At 44.1% G+C, this 25,427-nt stretch overlaps 1 protein-coding gene and 1 long non-coding RNA gene across 5 annotated transcripts in view; both read left to right on the top strand.

Moving 5' to 3' along the window:
• LOC110491865 (tyrosine-protein phosphatase non-receptor type 11) overlaps positions 1–25,427 on the top strand; it is a 117,729-nt gene that overhangs the window by 74,167 nt on the left and 18,135 nt on the right. The window contains exons 4-15 of one of the 4 annotated variants that reach the window (XM_021565687.2): positions 272–464; positions 1,865–1,981; positions 2,209–2,322; positions 3,904–4,000; positions 4,091–4,185; positions 8,352–8,507; positions 9,414–9,545; positions 19,094–19,248; positions 19,515–19,582; positions 19,927–20,078; positions 20,445–20,548; positions 20,708–20,835. In XM_021565687.2, the coding sequence (XP_021421362.2) occupies positions 272–464; positions 1,865–1,981; positions 2,209–2,322; positions 3,904–4,000; positions 4,091–4,185; positions 8,352–8,507; positions 9,414–9,545; positions 19,094–19,248; positions 19,515–19,582; positions 19,927–20,078; positions 20,445–20,548; positions 20,708–20,798 (1,474 nt within the window). In that variant the 3' untranslated portion in view covers positions 20,799–20,835. Of the gene's footprint in view, positions 1–271; positions 465–1,861; positions 1,982–2,208; positions 2,323–3,903; positions 4,001–4,090; positions 4,186–8,351; positions 8,508–9,413; positions 9,546–19,093; positions 19,249–19,514; positions 19,583–19,926; positions 20,079–20,444; positions 20,549–20,707; positions 20,836–25,427 lie in introns of all 4 variants that reach the window. The other 3 variants (XM_021565689.2, XM_021565688.2, XM_021565686.2) reach the window with 3 other exon arrangements.
• Positions 9,935–12,054, top strand: LOC110491867. Its single transcript, XR_002468913.2, has 3 exons — positions 9,935–11,030; positions 11,250–11,364; positions 11,478–12,054. It is a non-coding gene; the product is annotated as an uncharacterized LOC110491867 (long non-coding RNA).

Genomic DNA, 25,427 nt, shown 5'->3' with positions numbered 1-25,427 from the left:
AGCGCTCTTGCCGGAACCTCCAACGCATTTACATATGCAAGCTCTCATACAGAGAAACACACAAACACACACAATTCGGATTTCTTTGTAAACACCATCACGTGCAAACTCACACATTCAGAAACACCCACATTTTTCAATTTCTCATGTAAACAATTACACGTAAACGGCGGAGTTGGGGTGATTTCCATTTCCCAATTCTTCATTGCTTTTTAATAGTATTAGTATTTTCAAACATAATAGTCATAAATTGTCTACCGATCTACACTAGGTGGTACCACGGGCACCTCTCTGGGCGCGACGCTGAGAAGCTGCTCATGGACAAGGGCAAGCCTGGCAGTTTCCTGGTACGGGAGAGCCAGAGCAAACCAGGTGACTTTGTGCTCTCTGTCCTCACCAACGAGGAGAAGCACGAGAACGTAGACCGCAAGACCAAGGTCACCCATGTCATGATTCGCCACCAGGTAAGACCAGATAGGGCCTTTACATGTACAGTGGGGTCTGAAATGATTGACATCCTTGATAAAGATGAGCAAAAAAAAAACGTTGTATATAATAAGTAATCCAACTACTGAGCTATATTGTATGCTCAACATTTTTTGAAGTTCTACTATTGTATACTAATACAATTGCTCAGAGAAATAGATTTTGTTTAACAAGTAATACTTTTTTTCTCAAAGGTAGGGGTCAAAATTATTGACACCTCTGTTTCAAAACCTTTCAATAACCTCACAATGTGAGGATAACGGCACTGAGCCCTTTTCTAAAATGTTTTATGAGTTAAACACATTCGGAGGTATTTTAGACCATTCCTCCTTACAGAATCCTTCCAGATCCTTGATATACTTAGTCTGTTCTTATGGATTGCCCTCTTCAATTCAAACCGCAGGTGACTGAGATGGCCATTGCAAAAAATATATATTTTGTGGCCAATTAAAAATGTCTTTGTTTATTTTGATGTGTGCTTGGGGTTATTGTCTTGCTGGAAGATCCACTTGCGGCCAGGCTTCAGCTTCCCGGCAGAGTCAACCAGGTTTTTGGCTAAAATGTTCTGGTACTGGGTAAAGTTCATGATGCCGTTGACCTTAAACAAGAGCCCCACGACCAGTGGACGGAAATTGCCACATAACATTAAAGATCCACCACCATATTTTACAGTAGGTATGGGGTTCTTTTCTGCTTATGCATTCTCATTTCAACGCCAAACCCACCCCTGGTGTGAGTGGCCAAAGAGCTCTATTTTCATGTCATCTGACCAAAGCACCTGTGCCAATGCATTTTAGCAAACCCCAGGTGTTTTATATTTGTTGGATGACATGAAAAAAGAGCTCTTTGGCCACTCACACCAGGGGTGGGTTTGGTGTTGAAATGAGAATGCATAAGCAAAAAAGAACCCCATACCTACTGTGAAATATGGTGGTGGATCTTTAATGTTATGTGGCAATTTCCATCCACTGGTCGTGGGGCTCTTGTGGTGGGTTTGGTGTCGAAATGAGAATGCTTGAGCAGAAAATAACACCATATGGTGGTGGATCTTAGATGTTAGGATAATTACCGTAGCAGGTTAGGAGAATTAGGTTAAAGTTAGGGAAGAGGGTTAGGGTTAATGAAAATGCCAAAATGCTCCCCGATGCGACTCAAACATGCAACTTTTGACATCAATTTGACATTAGCTGCATCCCTTCTAGCCATGACCAGCTAGTAAGGACTAGTATGCTTGTAGGGCTAGTAAGCTAGCAGGCAGGCTAGGGTCTATCCGGCTAGATAGCAGGGATGGCAGGCTGGGATAGCAGGCTTGTAGGCAAGCTAACTGTCCAGCTAGAAGGGCAAACAAACAACATTAGTTTTTGTGTGTTTCTAGCAGGATGGGAAGTATGACGTAGGTGGAGGAGAGAGGTTTGACACGCTGGCTGACCTGGTGGATCACTACAAGAAGAACCCCATGGTGGAGAAGAGTGGAATTGTTGTTCACCTCAAACAGGTGAGAGACTGAACCAGTGCATTCAGACAGCCGCACATGAAACAATGTTGTACTGCCATTTTTATGTTCTACTATGATAAAACCAGATGTGTTAAGTATATTAATTATGTGTCATTCCAAGTATGGGTGAGCTGCAAATTCTATATTAGTAATATCATTTAATGTGAAGAGTGGATCATATGATCATCCATGGAGTTAACGTTTTGCTCTTCCTTTCCCAACGGAAGCCCTTCAATGCCACCAGGATAAATGCAGCCAACATTGAGAACAGGGTGAAGGAACTAAACAAAGTGGCAGACAACTCAGAGAAGCCCAAACAGGGATTCTGGGAAGAGTTTGAGGTACAAGAGTGGTGGTATCATCATTACCGCCAGTGTATTTAAAAAATTGTAAATCACACCTAATATTCCAAAACATGAAAGTCAAGATCAAGATAATTTTTTAAAATATTTTTTTTATTTCACCTTTATTTAACCATGTAGACAAGTTGAGAACAAGTTCTCATCTACAACTGCGACCTGGCCAAGATAAAGTAAATCAGTGCGAAACAAACACCACAGTTACACATGGGATAAACAAACGTACAGTCAATAACACAATAGAAAAGTCTATATACAGTGTGTGCATATTTAGTAAGATTAGGGAGGTAAGGAAATAAATATGCCATAGTGGCGAAATAATTACAATTTAGCAATTAAACACTGGAATGATAGATGTGCAGAAGATGAATGTACAAGCAGAGATACTGGGGTGCAAAGGAGCAAAAAAAAAAAAAACAATATGGGGATGAGGTAGTTGGGTGAACTATTTACAGATGGGTTATGTACAGGTGCAATGATCGCTGATGACAGCTGATGCTTAAAGTTAGTGAGGCAGATATAAGTCTCCAGCTTCAGTGATTTTCAGCAATTCGTTCCAGTCATTGGCAGCAGAAAACTGTAAGGAAAGGCGGCCAAAGGAGGAGTTGGCTTTGGGGGTGACCAATGAAATATACCTGCTGGAGCTCGTGCTACGGGTGGGTTCTGCTATGGTGACCAGTGAGCTGAGATAAGGCGGGGCTTTATCTAGCAAATACTTATAGATGACTTGAAGCCAGTGGGTCTGGCGACGAATATGAAGCGAGGGACACCCAACTAGAGCATACAGGTCGAAGTGGTGGGTAGTATATGGGGCTTTGGTGACAAAATGGATGACACTGATAGACTGCATCCAATTTGCTGAGTAGATTATTGGAGGCTATTTTGTAAACGACATCGCCGAAGTCAAGGATCGGTAGGATAGTCAGTTTTACGAGGGTATGTTTGGCAGCATAAGTGAAGGATGCTTTGTTTTGCGAAATAGGAAGCCGATTCTAGATTTAATTTTGGAGTGGAGATGCTTAATGTGAGTCTGGAAGGAGAGTTTACAGTCTAACCAGACACCTAGGTATTTGTAGTTGTCCACATATTCTAAGTCAGAACCATCCAGAGTAGTGATGCTGGACGGGCGGGTGGGTGCGGGCAGCGATCGGTTGAAGAGCATGCATTTAGTTTTGCTAGCGTTTAAGAGCAGTTGGAGGCCATGGAAGGAGAGTTGTATGGCATTGAAGCTCGTCTGGATGATGTAAATCCAGTATGTTCATGAGGCATTTCCTGAAGGACAACACACAGCACATTATTGTTAACTCTAAGATGGTCACCACTGGTTCCTGTCATAGTCTGGTTATGGGCCCTGATCAAAGGTAGTGCACTATATCTTGGCACATATGGTGCCATTTGGAATACCTGGGTGTAAGGGATTTTTTTATGGCTCAGATTAGACTCTTCACTCCAAAATTACTTCCTAGACTTTGGTCAAAAGTATTGCACTAGATTGCCAATAGGGATTGCCATTTCATATACTGCCTCTGTCTGACTTTCTCTCACCTTGTTCTCTTCTCTCAGGTGCTACAGCAGCAGGAGTGTAAGCTCCTCTACCCCAGGAAAGAAGGGCAGAGAGCAGAGAACAAGAGTAAAAACAGATACAAGAACATCCTCCCTTGTGAGTGAGATATCGACCTGAACCTCCTGTCTACAATACCTCCCAGTGTGTGTGACCAATGACCCTAATCCCGGTCTATCTGTGTTCCAGTTGACACCACACGGGTGGAGATCAGGGAAGCAGACACAGATGTGCCTGGCTCCGACTACATCAATGCCAACTACATCAGAGTGAGTTCTGGAAGTGTGAGTGGAATAATTGCATTTAGGGGTGAATCCTAACTTCCATTTTAATCAAATGTTCCCTTAATCTCCCATTGACATCAATGCATGACTAATTCTGCTTTTCGACTGTTACACTAGTGTATACACCCTTATGTTATACTTGGGAAATTGTTTCAATAGCTAGGGCTGACAGTGAGGACTTGTGAAGAGCAGAATCAACAACCTCTGCATAATCAAAACAGTTGCTTTGTTAGAAGGTGTTAAAGTTCACAGTTAGCTATTGTTATGTAAATGACAGCTGAAAAGTACCAGTGACCTGGCTTTGACCCCAAGCGAGAGCAGGTCCAGCCTTGGTCCACTAAGACACGGGTGCCGGCCCGAGTAGAAAAGTGAACATTTTGCTTGAATTTGATTTGATTTGCCCCTAACACTTACAATGCTTTCAGAAAGTATTCATACCCCTTGACTTATTCCACATTTTGTTGTGTTACATACAGCCTGAATTCAAAATTGATTAAATATTTTTATTTTCTCACCCACAATACCCCATAATGACAAAGTGAAAATAGTTTAACATTTTTTTTAAATCAAATGTATTGAATGAAATACAGAAATATCTCATTTACGTAAGTATTTGCACCTCTGAGTCAATACTTTGTAGAAGCACCTTTGGTGGTGATTACAGCTTTGAGTTGTCTTGGGTAGGTCTATCAGCTTTGAGTTGTATTGGGTAGGTCTATCTGCTTTAAATTGTCTTGGGTAGGTCTATTAGCTTTGAGTTGTATTGGGTAGGTCTATTAGCTTTGAGTCATCATAGGTATGTCTGTATCAGCTTTGAGTTATCTTGGGAAGATCTGTCAGCTTTGAGTTGTCTTGGGTAGGTCTATCAGCTTCGAGTTGTCTTGGGAAGGTCTGTCAGCTTTGAGTTGTCTTGGGTAGGTCTGTCAGCTTTGAGTTGTCTTGGGTAGGTCTGTACCAGCTTTGAGTCATCATGGGTAGGTCTGTATCAGCTTTGAGTTGTCTTGGGTAGGTCTATTAGCTTTGAGTCGTCATGGGTAGGTCTGTACCAGCTTTGAGTTGTCTTGGGTAGGTCTGTTCCAGCTTTGAGTTGTGTTGGGTAGGTCTGTACCAGCTTTGAGTTGTCTTGGGTAGGTCTGTTCCAGCTTTGAGTTGTGTTGGGTAGGTCTCTCAGCTTTGAGTTGTCTTGGTTTGTCTATTAGCTTTGAGTCATCATGGGTAGGTCTGTATCAGCTTTGAGTTGTCTTGGGTAGGTCTATTAGCTTTGAGTCATCATGGATAGGTCTGTACCAGCTTTGAGTTGTCTTGGGTAGGTCTGTACCATCTTTGAGTTGTCTTGGGTAGGTCTGTTCCAGCTTTGAGTTGTGTTGGGTAGGTCTCTCAGCTTTGCACATCTGGATTTAGGGATGTTCTTCCTTTCAGATTTTCTCAAGCTCTGTTAAATTGGATGGGGAGCGGCAGTGAACAACAATCTTTAAGTCTTTCCACAGATTTTCAATGGGATTCAAGTCTGGGCTTTAGCTGGGCCTCTCAAGAAGTTTCACATTCTTGTTCTGAAGCCATTCCATCGTTGCTTTGGCTATGGGTCATTGTCCTGTTGTAACAGCCCCAGTCTGTTTGCACTCTGAAGTAGGTTCTCATCAAGGATTTGTCTGTATTTGGCACCATTCATTGTTCCCTCTATACTTACCAGTTTCCCAGTTCCCGCTGCTGAAAAGCATCCCCATATTCCCATAGCATGATGCTAGGCACCACCATACTTCATGGTAGGGTTGGTGTTAGATGGGTAATGAGCTATGTCTGGTTTTCTCCAAATATAGCTATTTGCATTCAGGCCAAAGAGTTACATTTTTGTCTCATCAGACCACAGGATCTTTTGCCTTATGCTCTGTCTTTCACATGCCTTTTTGCAAACTCCAGGCATGCTGTCATGTGCCTTTTTAGCAAGAGTGGCTTCCGTCTGGCCACTCTCCCATCAAGCCCTGATTGGTGAAGTGCTGTAGAGACTGTTGTCCGTCTGGCATGTTCTCCCAGATAGACGGCTAGCTAGACGGCTAGCTCTTGGCAGTCTTGGTAGTACCAAATGTTTCCCAATGATGGAGACCACTGTGGTCTTGTATGGTGTGTGGAAAGTTTCCATTTTTTATACCCTTCCCCAGATATACAGTACCAGTCAAAAGTTTGGACGCACCTACTCATTCCAGGGTTTTACTTTATTTTTTACTATTTTCTGCATTGTAGAATAATAGTGAAGTCATCAAAACTATGAAATAACACATGGAATCATGTAGTAACCAAAGTGTTGAACCAAATCAAAATATATTTTAGATTCTTCAAAGTAGCAACCCTTTGCCTTGATGACAGCTTTGCATTCTCTCAACCAGCTTCACAAGGTAGTCACCTGGAATGCATTTCGAGGAACAGGTTGCCTTGTTAAAAGTTCATTTGTGGATTTTCTTAACTTAATGCATTTGAGCCAATCAGTTGTGTTGTGACAAGGTAGGGGTGGTATACAGAAGATGGCTCTATTTGGTAAAAGACCAAGTCCATATTATGGCAAGAACAGCTCAAATAAGCAAAGAAAAACAACAGTCTGTTACTTTAAGACACGAAGGTCAGTCAATCTGGAACATTACAAGAACTTAGATTTTTTTTCTCCCAAGTTCAGTCGCAAAAAAAATCTGCGCTATGATGAAACTGTCTCTCATGAGGACCGCCACAGGAAAGGAAGACCCAGAGTTACCTCTGCTGCAGAGGATAAGTTCACAGATTTACCAGCCTCAGAAATTGCAGCCCAAATAAATGCTTCACAGAGTTCAAGTAACATACACATCTCAAAATCAACTGTTCAGAGGAGACTGTGTGAATCAGGCCTTTATGGTCAAATTGCTGCAAAGAAACCACTACTAAAGAACACCAATATGAAGAAGAGACTTGCTTGGGCCAAGAAACACGAGCAATGTACATTAGACCGGTGGAAATCTGTCCTTTGGTCTGATGAGTCCAAATTTGAGATGTTTGGTTCCTACCGCTGTGTCTTTGAGATGCAGAGTAGGTGAACGGATGATCTCTGCATGTGTGGTTCCCACCGTGAAGCATGGAGGAGGTGTGATGGCGTGGGGGTGCATTTGCTGGTGACACTGTCTGTGATTTTATTTAGAAGTCAAGGCACACTTAACCAGCATGGTAACCACATCATTCTGCAGTGACACGTCATCCCATCTGGGTTGAGCTTAGTGGGACTATCATGTGTTTTTCAACAGGACAATGACCCAACACACCTCCAGGCTGTGTAAGGGCTATTTTACCAAGAATGAGAGTGATAGAGTGCTGCATCAGATAACCTGACCTCCACAATCCCCCGACCTCAACTCAACTGAGATGGTTTGGTATGATTTGGACCGCAGAGTGAAGGAAAAGCAGCCAACAAGTGCTCAGCAATATGTGGGAACTCCTTCAAGACCATTTGAAAAACATTCCAGGTGAGGCTGATTTAGTGAATGCCAAGAGTGTGCAAAGGCTGTCAAGGCAAAGGGTGGCTACTTTGAAGAATCTCAAATAGAAAATACATTTGGTTTTGTTTAACACTTTTTTTTGGTTACTACATGATTCCATGTCTTATTTCATAGCTTTGATGTCTTCAGTATTATTCTATAATGTAGGAAATAGTAGAAATAAAGTAAAACCCTTGAATGAGGAGGTGTGTCCAAACTTTTGACTGGTATTGTATGCCTCAACACAATTATCTCAGAGCTCTACGGAGGGTTCCTTGCACTTCATGGTATAATGTCTGCTCTGACATGCACTGTCAACTGTGGAACCTTATAGAGATAGGTGTTTCTTTTTAAATCCTGTCCAAACAATTTAATTGGCCACAGGTGGACTCCAAGTTGTAGTGCCATCTCAAGGATGATCAAAGGAAATTGGATGCACCTGAGCTCCATTTGGAGTGTCAAAGCAGAGGGTGTGAATGGCCTGCTCCCATTCTGTAGCCTATGTGCTGTCGTAGCCAACTCTTCTATGTTTGGCATGAAAATTAACTAACACACACAGTGAGGAGTTGGTTAAAGCACAAACATACTGAACCACCACCAGGTTACCAATGTTAATCTGTTCATCATGAATGAAGACATGAAATGAATGAAGTACTGTATGTTTCTCTCGCCCAGAGTATGCATGAAGAGGGCCGCCACGTGGAGGAGGGCAAGGTGTTCATCGCCACCCAGGGCTGCCTTCAGAACACGGTGGTGGACTTCTGGAAGATGGTCTACCAGGAAAACACACATGTCATTGTCATGACCACCAAGGAGATGGAGAGAGGACGGGTGAGGGCATAGAAGTAGAATTACTGGGTCCAAAGTCTGTTCCAGTGATAATGGTATCGTCTATGGAACCACATACATTCCCCCATGGTGGGGATCCCAGTTTGCTCTTTCAACAAATACATAAAGATATCTTAGACATTCAGAATTTGAATAAAAGATGAGAGGAAGGGGAAAAAATAAGTAAATGTATTAGAACAGGCATTCCTATTAAGTCCATGTAATGTAATACTATTTGTAAGGTGGAAAGCCTCCCACTGACACCATCTCTGTTTAGATGAGGATTAAAGCCTCCCACTGACACCATCTCTGTTTAGATGAGGATTAAAGCCTCCCACTGACACCATCTCTGTTTAGATGAGGATTAAAGTCTCCCACTGACACCATCTCTGTTTAGATGAGGATTAAAGTCTCCCACTGACACCATCTCTGTTTAGATGAGGATGAAAGTCTCCTACTGACACCATCTCTGTTTAGATGAGGATTAAAGTCTCCCACTGACACCATCTCTGTTTAGATGAGGATTAAAGCCTCCCACTGACACCATCTCTGTTTAGATGAGGATGAAAGTCTCCCACTGACACCATCTCTGTTTAGATGAGGATGCAAGTCTCCCACTGACACCATCTCTGTTTAGATGAGGATTAAAGTCTCCCACTGACACCATCTCTGTTTAGAAGTACATCAGTGGATGGGGTGCATGTATGGACAGATAGATGCTTATCAGAACTGAACTTCAGGAGGCTAGCAATACATTGTTTGGCTCCCCCCTCCTCCAATCCAAAACAGCTGTTGTCAGCCAATCTCCGGGATGACCAGGATAGTATGACAGCTAAACTGGTCGTAAAAGTGCTTGGGAAAAAAGCAGGGCCTTCTAGATTGTGTAATGCTCCACTTTTCCCTCGACAGAACAAGTGTGTGCGTTACTGGCCCGACCTCAACGCCACTAAGGAGTTTGGGAAAGTGAGTGTGAAGAACGTGGAGGAGTGTCAGGCTCAGGACTACATCCTAAGGGAATTGGAGGTGACGCGTTTGGACAGGGTAAGACCACATACATTTAAGAAGGATCTTTATAAAATTGGTACCATTTGGTATAGCACAGTAAATTACATCTCAACTAAGGTCACTTGTGATGGGGGGAGGTTTATTTCTGGTTGTATAAATTAATATATAATTAACAGGTACTACATAGGCCATTTCTGAGTGACCGCCGTAACATTTGAGTAATGCACTACTTTGCAAAGCTCAACGTGCAAATCGCCCCTGCACCCACTTCGCCTCCCTTCATTGACTGGGGGGGGCCGTGTTTCATTGCCCCAACGCGTTCAAAGGACGGCTGACTGAAAAGCCATGTACGGATTGACCATGTCTCCACAGCCAATGTTATATGGTTTGCGTGCCCTGCTGAAGGACCCTAGTATTGTAAGTATAACCAGAGACACTGGAATATAATGACCTCTCTGCTATAATTTAGCTAACGATTTTAAATTATGTTATGTAGCTATCTTGTGATGAAGCGAGGCAGGCTAGCAAAAGTTTTAGCTAACGTTAAGAGTAGCTAGCTAATTACCTCATTACAACATAGTTAGGTTGTAGCTCATACTAGTTTACTGTGTATTGTCTGGATACTGTTGGTTATGTCACGTTATCATTTGATAATGTTAGTGAGGAAGGCTAGCTAGCTAATGTTAGCCTACAAGTCAGTCTACATCTGTAAAGCATAGAATTAGGGGTTCCACTAGTTACCGCAGCCACAAAGTCCAAATGGACTAGAATAACAATGGTTAAAAACAAAAATTAGTTTAATGTAAGGTTAGGCATAAGGTGGTTGACATTGCTTGTCCAAATATATATATTCTTAATTCTATTCCTTTAATTTAGATGTGTGTTGTGAAATTGTTAGATATTTCTGTACTGTTGGTTGGAGTTAGAAACACATGCATTTCTCTACACCAGCAATAACATCTGCTAAACGCGTGTATGTGACCAATAAAATTAGATTCTTAGGTTCGCAGTGTGGTTAGGATAAGAGAAATTGTAGAAATAGGCAGTGTTTATGACTTTGTGGCTGTGTTAACTAGTGACAATCTATAACTAAATTGACCCAAGGTACTGCCCTGATGACACAGACGGCTTCATCAACAATGTGTTATGTGGAAAGTTTTATTAAAACATACCGTTTGATAAACTAGTAGGTTAATTACCCAGCCAAGCAGATACAAATAGTACAGTCATTTTTGTGAAGTGCATTATCAAAAGGCGTTGTCCTTTATAACAAAATGCTATTTACCACTTGGCTGTCTATTGTATCACCCTGTCACAGGCCCTCCCAGTCAACACCACCTCATAAGATGAGGACGTACGTTGTTTATGAGGATTGCCTTCTGCAGTTGTTTGAGAGATTGCCAGTTTGCAGCAGAACATGCAACATAGAGAAGACCAGCAAGGGGACCCTCAGCATCACACAGACATGCCCCTCGCTGTGAGCATTCCTATAAAACGGAACAGGGAGGACACTTGAATCAGGTTGGTGACATTTTACCTGGTCAAAGGTCAAAACATGTTTGAGTTTTGTCCCAATTCACCTTCATAACTTTAGCCTTGTGGAACCAGCCTGATCGCTGAGTTTACCATTCCATTTCACTTCACATATCATGATATCTGAGGTGAAATAGAAAGGTGAATACAGCTAATCATAACCACCATTGATAATCTAATCAGTGCTCTGTATGTTTGACCGACCAGTATCTTTGAGGGGTCAGGAGCTCATCAATGCTGCGATGCCCATCAATGGGGCACTGGCAAAGAACTTGCTTCTTGCCTCCTCACCAATGGTCGTCGATGGGGAGACAAGAATTAGGTAGGTTTAGTATGACCTGTTCAAACTTCAATATGGTAGATGTGTGTTAAGATAGGTGATATCTGACAAACTGCCCGTTGGTAATAGAACAGTGACTCTGTATGTGTTCACAGAAACATGTATGGAGCCAGCACATGGAGACTTGCAAGATGACGTGATGAAGTCTGATGTCTCTAAATGGACCTGGCACTCTGCATACATTTTTTACTACAACCTTTACTTGTATTGTCTTTTTTTATTATTGGGTTGACTGGTATCAGTCAGTATGGGGAGGGAGAAACTCTATGTATTCTGCACCAGGATCAAGGAACTCCTGTTTTATATGGGACACCACACAGGAAGGTACACTGGCATGTTAGCCAAGGTAGCCCCATTACCACCAGACAAAATGCAGATAGGCACAGTATCTGTATCGGCTTGGAATGACAATGAAAGGTGTATTTTGTTATACTGTATTTGCAAAACACTGCTTATATTGTATTATTTAAAGGGTTGTTTATTCTGCATGGATCTGTAACTACATTTGAAAGTTATCAAAACACTTTGTTTAGAATATCTACATAAATTCAACAATTGCATTCTTCTCATATTACTCTGAAGACTACTGACCTGTTTCCTCCGGCATCTCCTCATACATCTGCCTGTAGTTATTGAACTCCAGCTGCCGGGGTTTGTTTGTGGTTATTGAGTGGGGGGGGGGGGGGGGGAACAGCTGCAGGCAACGTTCTCACAGATGGGTGTGTCTTGGTGGTGGCAAGGACACACTCAAGAAACACCCCAAATCACATTTGGTTTCTGATATGGCCGCCAGCATTTCTTGAGGCGCCAAAAAAACAAGGCCAGATCAGCAGGTGCAGTTCCTTATTAAGTTCCTTTTTCTGCATCGTGTCATAAGGGCCCGATTCAGACATAGGAAATGTACCCCTTTCCTACGCACTTCTCAGTAGTTGGTATTCAGACTTGGAACCAGGTTTGCTTGTGTGGCACCATTGCGTGCACTGAATACATTTAATTCCACCCCAGAAAACACCCAATGGGCGGCCTACCTATTTGAACAGGAGGTTTGTGTTCAATTGTTTTTTCTGTTCATTTAGCTAAAACAGGGTTGTGCAACTTTGAAGGGGATGGGGGCCACAACAAATCTAAACTCATGAGAGGATGCTGTGGCATCGTGGGTCTCTGTACCGACATACATACAGTAGCAACACATGCAGTCGGAGCTGGCCCTAGCCTCATGTTGTTGGGGATTCCCCCCCACCTTGCAAGCAAAAAATTTTAGCAGCCCCCTTATTGACAGCAGCGAGGTGTGTGTGTGTTTATGTATATATATTTACTTTCCTGCAATTCTACACTTTGTCATGGGGTGTAGAGAGAATGAGGCATTCTTAATGTTTCACATTTTGCTTTAGAGCAGAGGGAAAAATTAGCAGTTTTATAGTGAATGTTTGCTGTTTCTAATATATGAGAGTGACTAACAAAATTAATGGGGGCCACCTGGTCGGTAATTCGACCACGATTACTACAATTTTAGATAGCTGGCTAAACTAATTGACCAATTAAAACATATTTAGCGGGTGTGGGTGAGTGTCAGAGACTGACATAAGAGAAGCTGCTGACGCCCAACCACATTTTGAAATTGAAGCCTGTGTGTTCTATTATTCTAATTCTCCACACTAAGTTGAGACCCCGACTGAGTTAATAAAATGATATATACAGTGAGCTCCAAAAGTATTGGGCCAGTGATACACTATCAAGCTTGAGACTCTACAAATTGGTTGGATGCTGTTTTTGTTTCAGATTATTTTGTGCCATAGAGAAATTAATGGTAAATGTGACTTTTATTGTAAATAAGAATAGAATACGTTTCTAAACAAATCTACATTAATGTGGATGCTGACATCATTACAGATAATCCTGAAGAATCGTGAATAACGAGTGAGAAAGTTAGACGCCAAATATCATACCCCCAAAAATGCTACTGTCACCTGATATTGTCAGAGTGAGATGTTAGCATGTCTTGGGGGTATGATGTTTGTAACTTTCTCACTCAACAATATTCATGATTCATTCAGGATTGTCTGTAATCAGTGTAGCATCCACATTAATGTAGAAGTGTTTTATTTACAATACAAGTGACTCATGACACATTATTTACAGTTTCACCAACTAATCTGAAACACAACCAAAACAAACCAGCAAATGCATCCAACAAATATGTAGTCACAAGCTTGATGTAGTTATCACGTGCTATGAATATGGGACCAAATACTTACATTGTTACTGCTTTAATACATATTTAAGTGAATACTTTTTTTTCATATTTAAGTCCCAACACTTTTGGTTCCCTAAAATGGGGGGGACTATGAACAAAAAGTTATTTAATTTCTAAAATGTTTACCCTGTATGGATGAAAATACCCTCAAATTAAAGTTGACAGTCTGCACTTTAACCTCAAGGTCATTGTATCATTTAAAATACAAAGTGCTGGACTACAAAGCCAACTCAAACAGTTGTCAAAGATGCTTCAACAAAGTACAGAGTAAAGGGTCTGAATAACTGTAGATGTGATATTTCAGTTTATTTGTTATACATTTTCTAAAATGTCTAACCCTATTGTGTGTAGATTGATGAGGGAGGAAAACCAATTTTAGAATAAGGCTGCAACATAACAAAATGTGGAAAAAGGAGTCGGAATACTTTCTGAATGCATAGTATATTTTGACTTAAATTTCAACATATTGATATCAGGTATGAAGGGAAGACCCAGATGCAGACCACGTCGAATAAACATTAGTTTGTTCTAAAAGGGGCAGGTCAAGACAGGCAGGGGTCAGAAAACCAGAGGTCGGGCAATGGTACCGGACGGCAGGCAGGGTCTGGGTAAGGCAGAGTGATCAGGCAGGCAAGGGTCAAAACCGGGAGGGCAAGAAAAGAGAGACTAGAAAAAGCAGGAGCTGAGACAATGCTGGCTGACTCGAACAAACAAGACAAACTGGCAACAGACCAACACAGAACACAGGTATAAATACACAGGGGATAATGGGGAAGATGGGTGACACCTGGAGGGGGGTGGAAACAATCACAAAGACAGGTGAAACAGATCAGGTGTGACAGTACCCACCCCCTCTCGGGTGCCACCTGGCGTCCTACCTGGGCGCTTACCTGGTTGAACGGGGAGTCGTTGAAAATCCGTGATGAGGCCTGGTTTCAAGATGTCCCTGGCGGGGACCCAGCACCTCTTCTCTGGGCCATAGCCCTCCCAGTCAACCAAGTACTGGAATCCGCTGCCCCGAGGTCGAACCTTCAGGAGATGCCTCACCGTGTAAGCCGGTTGGCAGTCAATGAGACAGGGGAGAGGGGTGGGCTTGGAAACAGGAGACAAAGGACTGTGAGACATAGGTTCGACTCTGGACACATGACAGGTGGGGTGTATACAAAGAATATGGGACTGGAGAAGACGAACATCAGAGGGACTGATCATTTTAGAGTTGGGAAACGGGCCAATAAAGTGGGGGAAGAGCCATACCTTCTGCCCGAGACGATGCTGGGGTCCGATTGTGATCTGCTTGTCGTCGACACCTGGAGGTGGTCTTGAGGAGGACCGACCGGGCTCTCCAGATATGACGACAGGTGGACAAACATCTGGGCAGAAGGTATGCCGACGTCGGTAGGCCGAGACCGTGTAGTCCATGGATCCAGACAACGTGCTGCACCATGAGCTGGTCCGTCGCCTTGGCTGAGGGTAATTTGGGGAGAGGAATGAATTGGGTGGCCTTGGAAAACCGGTCGACCACCATCAGGATGGCAGCGTTGCCCTCAGACAGAGGGAGACCCGTGACGAAATCCAGGAATATGTGGAACCGAGGATGGTGAGGGACAAGCAGAGGTTGCAGAAGGCCAGCCAGAACTTGCTGAGGAGTCTTGTTCTGAGCACACATGGTGCAAGCGGCGATGAATGCAGAGACGTCAGGAACCATGGTGGGCCACCAAATGCATTGTCACACAAACGCCAGGGTCCGCTGGGAGCACAGGTGGCAAGCAAGCCTGGAGGAATGGGCCCACTCCAGGACCGCAGAGTGGACTGTGTCAGGTACGAACATCCGGTTATCTGGGCCCCACCCAGGTTTCGGCTGGGACCGCTGCGCCTCCCGGACCTGCTTCCCGATACCCCAGCTAAGTTCCGTCGCCAGGCACAAGGTGGAAGCTGTAGGGTTATAGCAGCAAGACAGGGCATCCGGGCTTGATGTTCTTGGACGCCGGCCGATAGGAGAGGGAAAAGTTGAACCGGGTAAACAGCAGGGCCAATCTCGCCTGCCTGGAGTTGAGGCGCTTAGCGGTGCGGAGATACAACAGGTTTTTGTGGTCGGTCCACACAATGTATGGATGCTATGCCCCTTCGAGCCAGTGCCTCAATTCCTCCAATGCCATTTTCACCGTGAGAAGCTCCCGAGTCCCCACATCGTAATTCTTCTGCGAGGCGGTGGGAGAAGAAGGCGCAGGGATGCAGCTTAAAGTCCCATGCAGAACGTTGGTACAGAACAGCCCCCACTCCAAAGTCCGAAGCATCGGCCTCCACCACGAACTGACAGGAAGGTTCCGGATGAACCAGGATCGGAGCCGTGGTGAAGTGATGTTTAAGGTCCCGGAACGCCCGGTCAGCAGCCGTGGACCACGTGAACGGAACCTTGGTAGAGGTGAGGGCATACAGGGGGGAGGCCAGGGTGCTGTAACCCCGGATAAAGCGGCGATCGAAGTTGGCAAACCCCAGGAAGCATTGCAGCTGCAACCTGGACGTAGGCAGGGGCCAATCCACCACCGCTTTCACCTTCTGGGATCCATCTTGACACCCCCAGCAGAGATGATGTAGTCCAGAAAGGGAATGCTGGAGCGATGGAACTCGCACTTTTCCACCTTAACGAACAACTGGAGAACCTGCCGGACATAGAGCACATGTTCTTGGGGGGAGTGGCAGAAGACGAGGATGTCATCAATGTAGACAAAGACGAACCGGTTCAGCAAGTCGCGGAGAACGTCATTCACCAGAGCCTGGAACACGGCAAGGGCGTTGGTGAGGCCAAAGGGCATGACCAGATATTCGTAGTGGCCGCTGGCTGAGTTGTAAAGCAATCTTCCACTCGTCCCCCTCTCGTATCCTCACCAGGTGGTAGGCGTTAGGTAAATCCAACTTGGAGAACACAGTATCCCCCTGGAGCGGCTCTAAGGCCGAGGAAATGAGAGGTAGCGGATAACGGTTCTTTACAGTGATGTCATCGAGTCCCCGGTAGTCAATGCACAGGCTTGTCCTTCTCCACGAAGAAGAACCCTGCGCCAGTGTGAGAGGAGGAAGGACGGATAAATCCATTAGCTAGGGAGTCCCCAATGTAGTCCTCCATAGCCTTGGTTTCAGATCAAGACAGCGAGTATAGATGCCCCCAGGGCGGTGTGGCACAAGGGAGAAGGTCAATCCCACAGTCATAGGGGCGGTGCGTCGGAAGGGAAGTGGCCCGGGACTTGCTAAACACCTCCCGGAGGTCCTGGTACTCCACGGGGAAGGCGGAGAGATCTGGAACCAGGAAGACGTCCCGGGGCAGGTTGTGCCAACTTCAGATAATGGGCGTGGCAGAACGGACTCCAGCCCATGATGGCACCCGTATACCAGTTGATGAGTGGGTTGTGTCGCTGGAGCCAGGACAATACCAACACCATGAGAATCTGGGGGAATGTTGATGAGTAGGAACTGATTGGTCTCGCTGTGATTCCCTGAAACACGTAGGTTGATGGAAGTGGTGTTATGGGTGACCCGACCTATAGAACGCCAGCACAACGCTCTAACATCCACGGGAATGGAGAGGGGCTGAGTGAGGATGTTCAGCTCGAAAGCCAGTGCGGTGTCCAAAAGCCTCTCATCGGCTCCAGAGTCAATGAGGACCCGGAGAGATTTGGACTGATTTCCCCACAGCAGAATGACATGAAAAGGGAAGCAGAAAAGTTCCCCATATTGCCCAACTGAGTACTCGCTCCTTGGTGAGCATGGTCCTTTACCGGGCACGAGTACACAAAATGACCAAAAGTGCCACAATACAGACAGCTCCTTGTGCTGATCCTGTGTTGCCGTTATGCTGGTGACAGCCCAGCTCTGCCTAGTTGCACTGGCTCGGGAAACAGTGCCCCGGCCTGTTCGGTGAATCTCGAGGAAGGTCGGAAACCTCGGGTGCTCTTGGCCATGGGACCGTCGGGGACTTCCGGGATGGCTCGGAGGCGAGGTGGAATCCCTGGATGTGCGAGTGACGTCGAATTCTCTCTCCATGCATTGTTCCTGCAATCGCCCATTGATGTGAATGGTCAAGGCAATGAGGGAGTCTAGATCCGTGGGCAACTCCCGAGCCACAAGGTCGTCCTTAACCCCCCCCCCCCCCCCGAGACGCCGTGCAGGAACATATCGAATAATACTTACGGGTTCCACGCACTCTCTGCTGCCAACGTGTGGAAATCCATCACATAGTCGGCCACTGTGTGGGCATCCTGCCGGAGCTGGTTTAGCTTCCAGGCAGCTTCTCTCATGGAGAGCGGGGCATCAAGAACCTTCCTCACCTCTCCCACGAACCCCTCCAGGCTCATGCATATGGTTGGCTGCTGTTCCCATACGGCGGTAGCCCAGGTGAGAGACCTTCCAGACATCAGCATTATGAGGTAGGCTATTCTGGAACGAACAAAGGGAAGGAGGAGGGCTGAAGCTCAAAAATGAGGACACTCTGAGCTAAAAACGCCCGACAGGTGCTTGGCTTTCCATTTAGGCGTTCCGGGGGAGGTAACCAGGGCTCCCAGAAGGAGTTACTGAGGGGTGGTAGGGTTACCACCATGGCAGATCTCCCCCCAGCCAACCCGCAGAATTGCTCCCGCAGCATGTCCAATGCCTGGTCATGGCGCTTAGCCAACGTTTGGACCCCCTCCATCAGCCCACATAGCAACTCCGCGTGCCTACCAATGGAGGCTCCTTGAGAGGATATGGTGTTGCGCAGCTGGCCCAGGTCTGCTCGGTCAGTCATGGCCAGTTCGTACTATCAAGTATGAAGGGAAGACCCAGATGCAGACCACGTTGGATAAACAATAGTTTAATAGAGGCAGGCAATACACAGGTCAAGACAGGTAGGGGTCAGAAAACCAGAGGTCGGGCAATGGTACCGGATGGCAGGCAGGGTCAGGGTAAGGCAGAGGTCGGCAATCCAGATTGGGGCAAAGGTACAGGTCGGCAGGCAGAGTGGTCCCGCAGGTGTGCTCAGAGTCAGGACAGGCAACGGTCAAAACCAAGAGGGCGAGAAAAGAGAGACTAGAAAAAGCAGGAGCTTAGACACAAAACGCTGGTTGACCTGAACAAACAAGAAGAACTGGCAACAGACCAACAGAGAACACGGGATAATGGGGAAGATGGGCCTGGAAGGAGATGGAGACAGTCACAAAGACAGGTGAAACAGATCAGGGTGTGACAGCTGGAAGGGGATGGAGACAGTCGCAAAGATGAAACAGATCAGGGAGTGACAGAAACATGCGTTTAGAACAGTGATATATATATATGCGTTTCCCAAAATTCAAGGTCAGTCTACATGTAGAGAGAAGTGCATAAAAAGGGAAGGAAGTTCCATTTATTCGTGTGTAACTGAATTTCCCCTCCCCAGGTGAACACTGCTGAAATAGGCCTGTAAACTGTAATGCTACCTCTCTCCATCTGTAGAGGGAGCTGGTGCGGTATATCTGGCACTACCAGTATCTGAGCTGGCCTGACCATGGCGTGCCCAACGAGCCTGGGGGAGTGCTCAGCTTCCTGGAGCAGGTCAACCGCACGCAGAGCGCCATTCCAGAAACCGGGCCAATTGTGGTCCACTGCAGGTATATATAACTATGGGTCTAGTATTCTAGGACTATATACATCAAAAGTTGACCATGCATCTGTGATATACTATAAATTTAACAGACCAAAAAGTAGGATTTATTTTCACATTTTAGTATAAAGCACAACTGTCTTTCTTATAGATTTGGTCATATTTGTAAGTGTAACTTTAGCGAAATTGCAGTTTGGGTCTATGTCTGTTATGAAAGTGCCACCTAATTGTAGTAATATAGTGGTATTGTCTCCTTTGACCCCCCTCCCCCAGTGCAGGAATTGGGAGAACAGGCACCATAATTGTCATTGACATTCTGATTGACATCATCAACAGACAAGGTAAGACAATGTCAAACATTATGGTTACCAGTCCTAACCAAACGTTACCGCTATAAAATCAGTCCTAGCCAAACGTTACGGCTCTGATATCGGTCCTTTCCAAGCGTTAATGCTCTATCAGTCCTGTCCAAACCTTTACAGCTCTGATATCGGTCCTTTCCAAGCGTTACGGCTGTGATACTGTGTTTTTGGATGGCTCTGCATGGAGTAAAGATTAGGATTTGGGACAAATCTGTGTAACCGTGCTAAATATGCTGCCCTTTTGACCTTTGTGCTTGTGTCTGTACGTGTGTTTGTGTGCGTGTGTGTGTGTGTGTGTGTGTGTGTGTGTGTGTGTGTTTCAGGATTAGACTGTGACATCGACATCCCTAAGACCATCCAGAGTGTTCGTCAGCAGCGGTCAGGCATGGTGCAGACGGAGGCCCAGTATAAGTTCATCTACATGGCCGTCCAGCAGTACATTGACACGGCACAGAAGAGACTGGAGGAGGAGCAGGTATCTACCAAACAGTAGTGGAAATAGTTTGATAATATTGTAGAAGTATTCTATCAGTAAAAGTGGCCCTTTTAGTCACAGTTAATGTATATTAGCAGTGGACGAGTAGGAGTTTATTACTAAAGGTACTAGTAACTACCGTACCAACAGCAGTATTGCAGTACATATTCTCTAAAGGGACTGTCTGGAGATTAGTTATTGCCTGACAGTTGGAGACCCAAGCATTTTATAATAGCTTGATTCAAAGGAACAATCAAGTTGAACCCGAGCATGTTGGCCAGGTGCGCGATAAGCTACCCTGTCTCAATGTTTACTGATCTTCCTTTTCAAGTTCTAAAAACATGGCTTCTTGTGGACACTTTGCAGAGGAACAAAACGAAGGAGAGGGAGTACTCCAATATCAAATACCCCCAGATGACCAACGCCCGGTCCAAACCCAACATGACCTGTGTGTCACGCTCCTCCTCTGTGTGAGTAGCCCTGCAAATACACACACTGCTCATAGTTCACAGACAAATGCTGCTTTACTCTCCATCTCCTTCATATTATTTCATCCACACCTAATGAACATTGTCTGAATGAACATGAAACACAATTTCAGCTCACCATGTTTTGTTTGTGTGATGCAGGGTGACGGATGACAACCCGTCCAGCGTGTATGAGAACTTAAACATCAAGAACCCAAAGACCTCCGGGAGCAGCAGTAAAACCAGAAGGTGAAGTCCAGCCACGGACCTCTGCCTCTCTCAACCTCTCTGTGAGTACTCTGTTACGGTGGCTCGTTTAATTATTAGTTATGGCATTATAAAGGCTCATACGTGCTTATAACAATATTTAAGTGGTGTTATTGTTATTTTCTAAAATAAATAATTGATCACTTTTTATTGAGCAACTCCTCCATATACTCTTAAATCCCTCTATTTGATTTATATAATGTGTTAATAACCAGCCGACAGGCACCAAAATAAACAGCTTAATTAGTAATAGAAATATACACTGCCAGTTGTGTATATATATATATATATATATATATATATATATATATATATATATATATATATATATATATATATATATATATATTTAAATAAGAACAAATTCTTATTTACAATTTACAGCCTAGGAACAGTGGGTTAACTGCCTTGTTCAGGGGTAGAACAGCAAATTTTTACCTTGTTAGCTCAGGGATTCCATCTAGCAACCTTTCAGTTCCTGCCCCGACGCTCTAACCACCTGGTTGTGGTACATGTATGGCACCTGCCTCCCCAGTGAATAATCATTATGGGCGAAGAAGCCTTTACGATAAGATGGATAAGAAAGCATTTTATTGTCTGTTTTGACATAAATGTCCTTTGCGTCATAAAAACGGATTACATAACATAAAATACAGCATACAGAAGATGTCACGTTCAGGGGGTTATAGAAGTTAAACTGAATAGTTAATCTCAACATTTGAATCAGATTTACCCCTCTACAACTGAAAAAAATTCTACACTCTTAGAATTATTTTTTGATTATAGAACCAAAGAGTTCTATTACTTGCTTCATGGAACCCATAAAGTTATATATACTGGATAACCCTTTTATAGGGTTCTTTGATCAGAACCTTAGAGGCTCTTCTTCAATGAAGAGCCTGAATGGCGCAGCGGTCTAAGGCACTGCATCTCAGTGCTAGAGGCGTCACTACAGACCCTGGTTCGATTCGAGGATATATCACAACTGGCTGTGATTGGGAGTCCCTTGGGGCGGCGCACAATTGGCCCAGTGTCATTCAGGTTAGTGTTTGGCTGGGTTAGGCTGTCATCAATCAATCAAATGTATTTATAAAGCCCTTCTTACATCAGCTGATGTTACAAAGTGCTGTACAGAAACCCAGCCTAAAACCCCAAACAGCAAGCAATGCAGGTGTAGAAGCACTGTGGCTAGGAAAAACTCCCTAGAAAAGCCAGAACCTAGGAAGAAACCAAGAGAGGAACCAGGCTATGAGGGGTGGCCAGTCCTCTTCTGGCTGTGCCGGGTGGAGGTTATAACAGAACATGGCCAAGATGTTCAAATGTTCATAGATGACGAGAATGGTCAAATAATAATAATCACAGTTGTTTTCGAGGGTGCAACAAGTCAGCACCTCAGGAGTAAATGTCAGTTGGCTTTTCATAGCCGATCATTCAGAGTATCTCTACTGCTCCTGCCGTCTCTAGAGGGTTGAAAACAGCAGGTCTGGGACAGGTAGCACGTCAGGTGAACAGGTCAGGGTTCCATAGCCGCAGGCAGAACAGTTGAAACTGGAGCAGCAGCACAGCCAGGTGGACTGGGGACATGCATGTAGCCTAGTGTTCCTGAGTGGCCGAGTTACAGTTTTGACTTAAATCTGAAAATGGTTGTCAAGCAATGATCAACAACCAATTTGATAGAGCTTGAAGAATTTTTTAAAGAGTAATGGGAACATGTTGCATAATCCAGGTGTGGAAAGCTCTTAGAGACTTACCTAGAAAGTCTCACAGCTGTAATTTCTGCCAAAGGTGCTTCTACACTGAATACATGTGAATACATGTGAATTAGATATGTGTTTTTCATTTTCAATACTTTTGCTCACATTTATAAAAACATGCTTCCCTGTTGTGTGTAGATGGATGAGAAAAAAAATGTATTCGATCAATTTTGAGACGACAGGTAGCCTAGTGGTTAGAGCGTTGGGCCAGTAAGCTGAAAGGTTGTTGGATCGAATCCCCTAGCTGACAAGGTAAAAATCTGTCGTTCTGCTCCTGAAAAAGGCAGTTAACCCACTGTTCCCCATTAGGCCATCATCGTAAATAAAAATTTGTTCATAAGGTAAAATTTTTTTAAAAATTCTTAATTAACTGACTTGCGTAGTTAAATAAATTAACCAAAATGGTTCCATATAGAACCCTGCGTGGTGCCATTAATGAATTATGGCTACTACTATTAAATAGTGATATTTTGAGCTAAGAATATAATTGAATAAACAACTAAATAATGGACAAAAGAATACCAGCATAATTTTATTAATTTATTGTCATTGACATCATCAACAGACAATGTAAGACAATGTCAAACATTATGGTTACCAGTTCTAAATGAACCAAGTAAAACTCACGGACGATTAGTAAAGCTTTAACCAAGTTTATTCACCCATTGGGTCATACAGCTGCATAAGACAAGACATGGTTCCACCAGTAGTAGTAGTGTGTGTGTATATATATATATATACAGTGCCTTGCGAAAGTATTCGGCCCCCTTGAACTTTGCGACCTTTTGCCACATTTCAGGCTTCAAACATAAAGATATAAAACTGTATTTTTTTTGTGAAGAATCAACAACAAGTGGGACACAATCATGTAGTGGAACAACATTTATTGGATATTTCAAACTTTTTTAACAAATCAAAAACTGAAAAATTGGGCGTGCAAAATTATTCAGCCCCCTTAAGTTAATACTTTGTAGCGCCACCTTTTGCTGTGATTACAGCTGTAAGTCGCTTGGGGTATGTCTCTATCAGTTTTGCACATCGAGAGACTGACATGTTTTCCCATTCCTCCTTGCAAAACAGCTCGAGCTCAGTGAGGTTGGATGGAGAGCATTTGTGAACAGCAGTTTTCAGTTCTTTCCACAGATTCTCGATTGGATTCAGGTCTGGACTTTGACTTGGCCATTCTAACACCTGGATATGTTTATTTTTGAACCATTCCATTGTAGATTTTGCTTTATGTTTTGGATCATTGTCTTGTTGGAAGACAAATCTCCGTCCCAGTCTCAGGTCTTTTGCAGACTCCATCAGGTTTTCTTCCAGAATGGTCCTGTATTTGGCTCCATCCATCTTCCCATCAATTTTAACCATCTTCCCTGTCCCTGCTGAAGAAAAGCAGGCCCAAACCATGATGCTGCCACCACCATGTTTGACAGTGGGGATGGTGTGTTCAGCTGTGTTGCTTTTACGCCAAACATAACGTTTTGCATTGTTGCCAAAAAGTTCAATTTTGGTTTCATCTGACCAGAGCACCTTCTTCCACATGTTTGGTGTGTCTCCCAGGTGGCTTGTGGCAAACTTTAAACAACACTTTTTATGGATATCTTTAAGAAATGGCTTTCTTCTTGCCACTCTTCCATAAAGGCCAGATTTGTGCAATATACGACTGATTGTTGTCCTATGGACAGAGTCTCCCACCTCAGCTGTAGATCTCTGCAGTTCATCCAGAGTGATCATGGGCCTCTTGGCTGCATCTCTGATCAGTCTTCTCCTTGTATGAGCTGAAAGTTTAGATGGACGGCCAGGTCTTGGTAGATTTGCAGTGGTCTGATACTCCTTCCATTTCAATATTATCGCTTGCACAGTGCTCCTTGGGACGTTTAAAGCTTGGGAAATCTTTTTGTATCCAAATCCGGCTTTAAACTTCTTCACATCAGTATCTCGGACCTGCCTGGTGTGTTCCTTGTTCTTCATGATGCTCTCTGCGCTTTTGACGGACCTCTGAGACTATCACAGTGCAGGTGCATTTATACGGAGACTTGATTACACACAGGTGGATTGTATTTATCATCATTAGTCATTTAGGTCAACATTGGATCATTCAGAGATCCTCACTGAACTTCTGGAGAGAGTTTGCTGCACTGAAAGTAAAGGGGCTGAATAATTTTGCACGCCCAATTTTTCAGTTTTTGATTTGTTAAAAAAGTTTGAAATATCCAATTAATGTCGTTCCACTTCATGATTGTGTCCCACTTGTTGTTGATTCTTCACAAAAAAAATACAGTTTTATATCTTTATGTTTGAAGCCTGAAATGTGGCAAAAGGTCGCAAAGTTCAAGGGGGCCGAATACTTTCGCAAGGCACTGTATATACAGTGGGGCAAAAAAGTATTTAGTCAGCCACCAATTATAACTTCTACTTTAAGAGGCTCCTCTGTCCTTCCACTCATTACCTGTATTAATGGCACCTGAACTTGTTGTCAGTATAAAAGACACCTGTCCACAACCTCAAACAGTCACACTCCAAACTCCACTATGGCCAAGACCAAAGAGCTGTCAAAGGACACCAGAAACAAAATTGTAGACCTGCACCAGGCTGGGAAGACTGAATCTGCAATAGGTAAGCAGCTTGGTTTGAAGAAATCAACTGTGGGAGCAATTATTAGGAAATGGAAGACATACAAGACCACTGATAATCTCCCTCGATCTGGGTATCCACGCAAGATCTCACGCCGTGGGGTCAAAATGATCACAAGAACGGTGAGCAAAAATCCCAGAACCACACGGGGGGGACCTAGTGAATGACCTGCAGAGAGCTGGGACCAGAGTAACAAAGCCTACCATCAGTAACACACTACGCCGCCA

Source organism: Oncorhynchus mykiss, chromosome 16 (assembly GCF_013265735.2).
Source record: "Oncorhynchus mykiss isolate Arlee chromosome 16, USDA_OmykA_1.1, whole genome shotgun sequence".
In the NCBI taxonomy this organism is placed as follows: Eukaryota; Metazoa; Chordata; class Actinopteri; order Salmoniformes; family Salmonidae; genus Oncorhynchus; species Oncorhynchus mykiss.
Note: the sequence above shows the minus strand (reverse complement) of the source record. Positions and strands in the feature narration are given on the sequence as shown.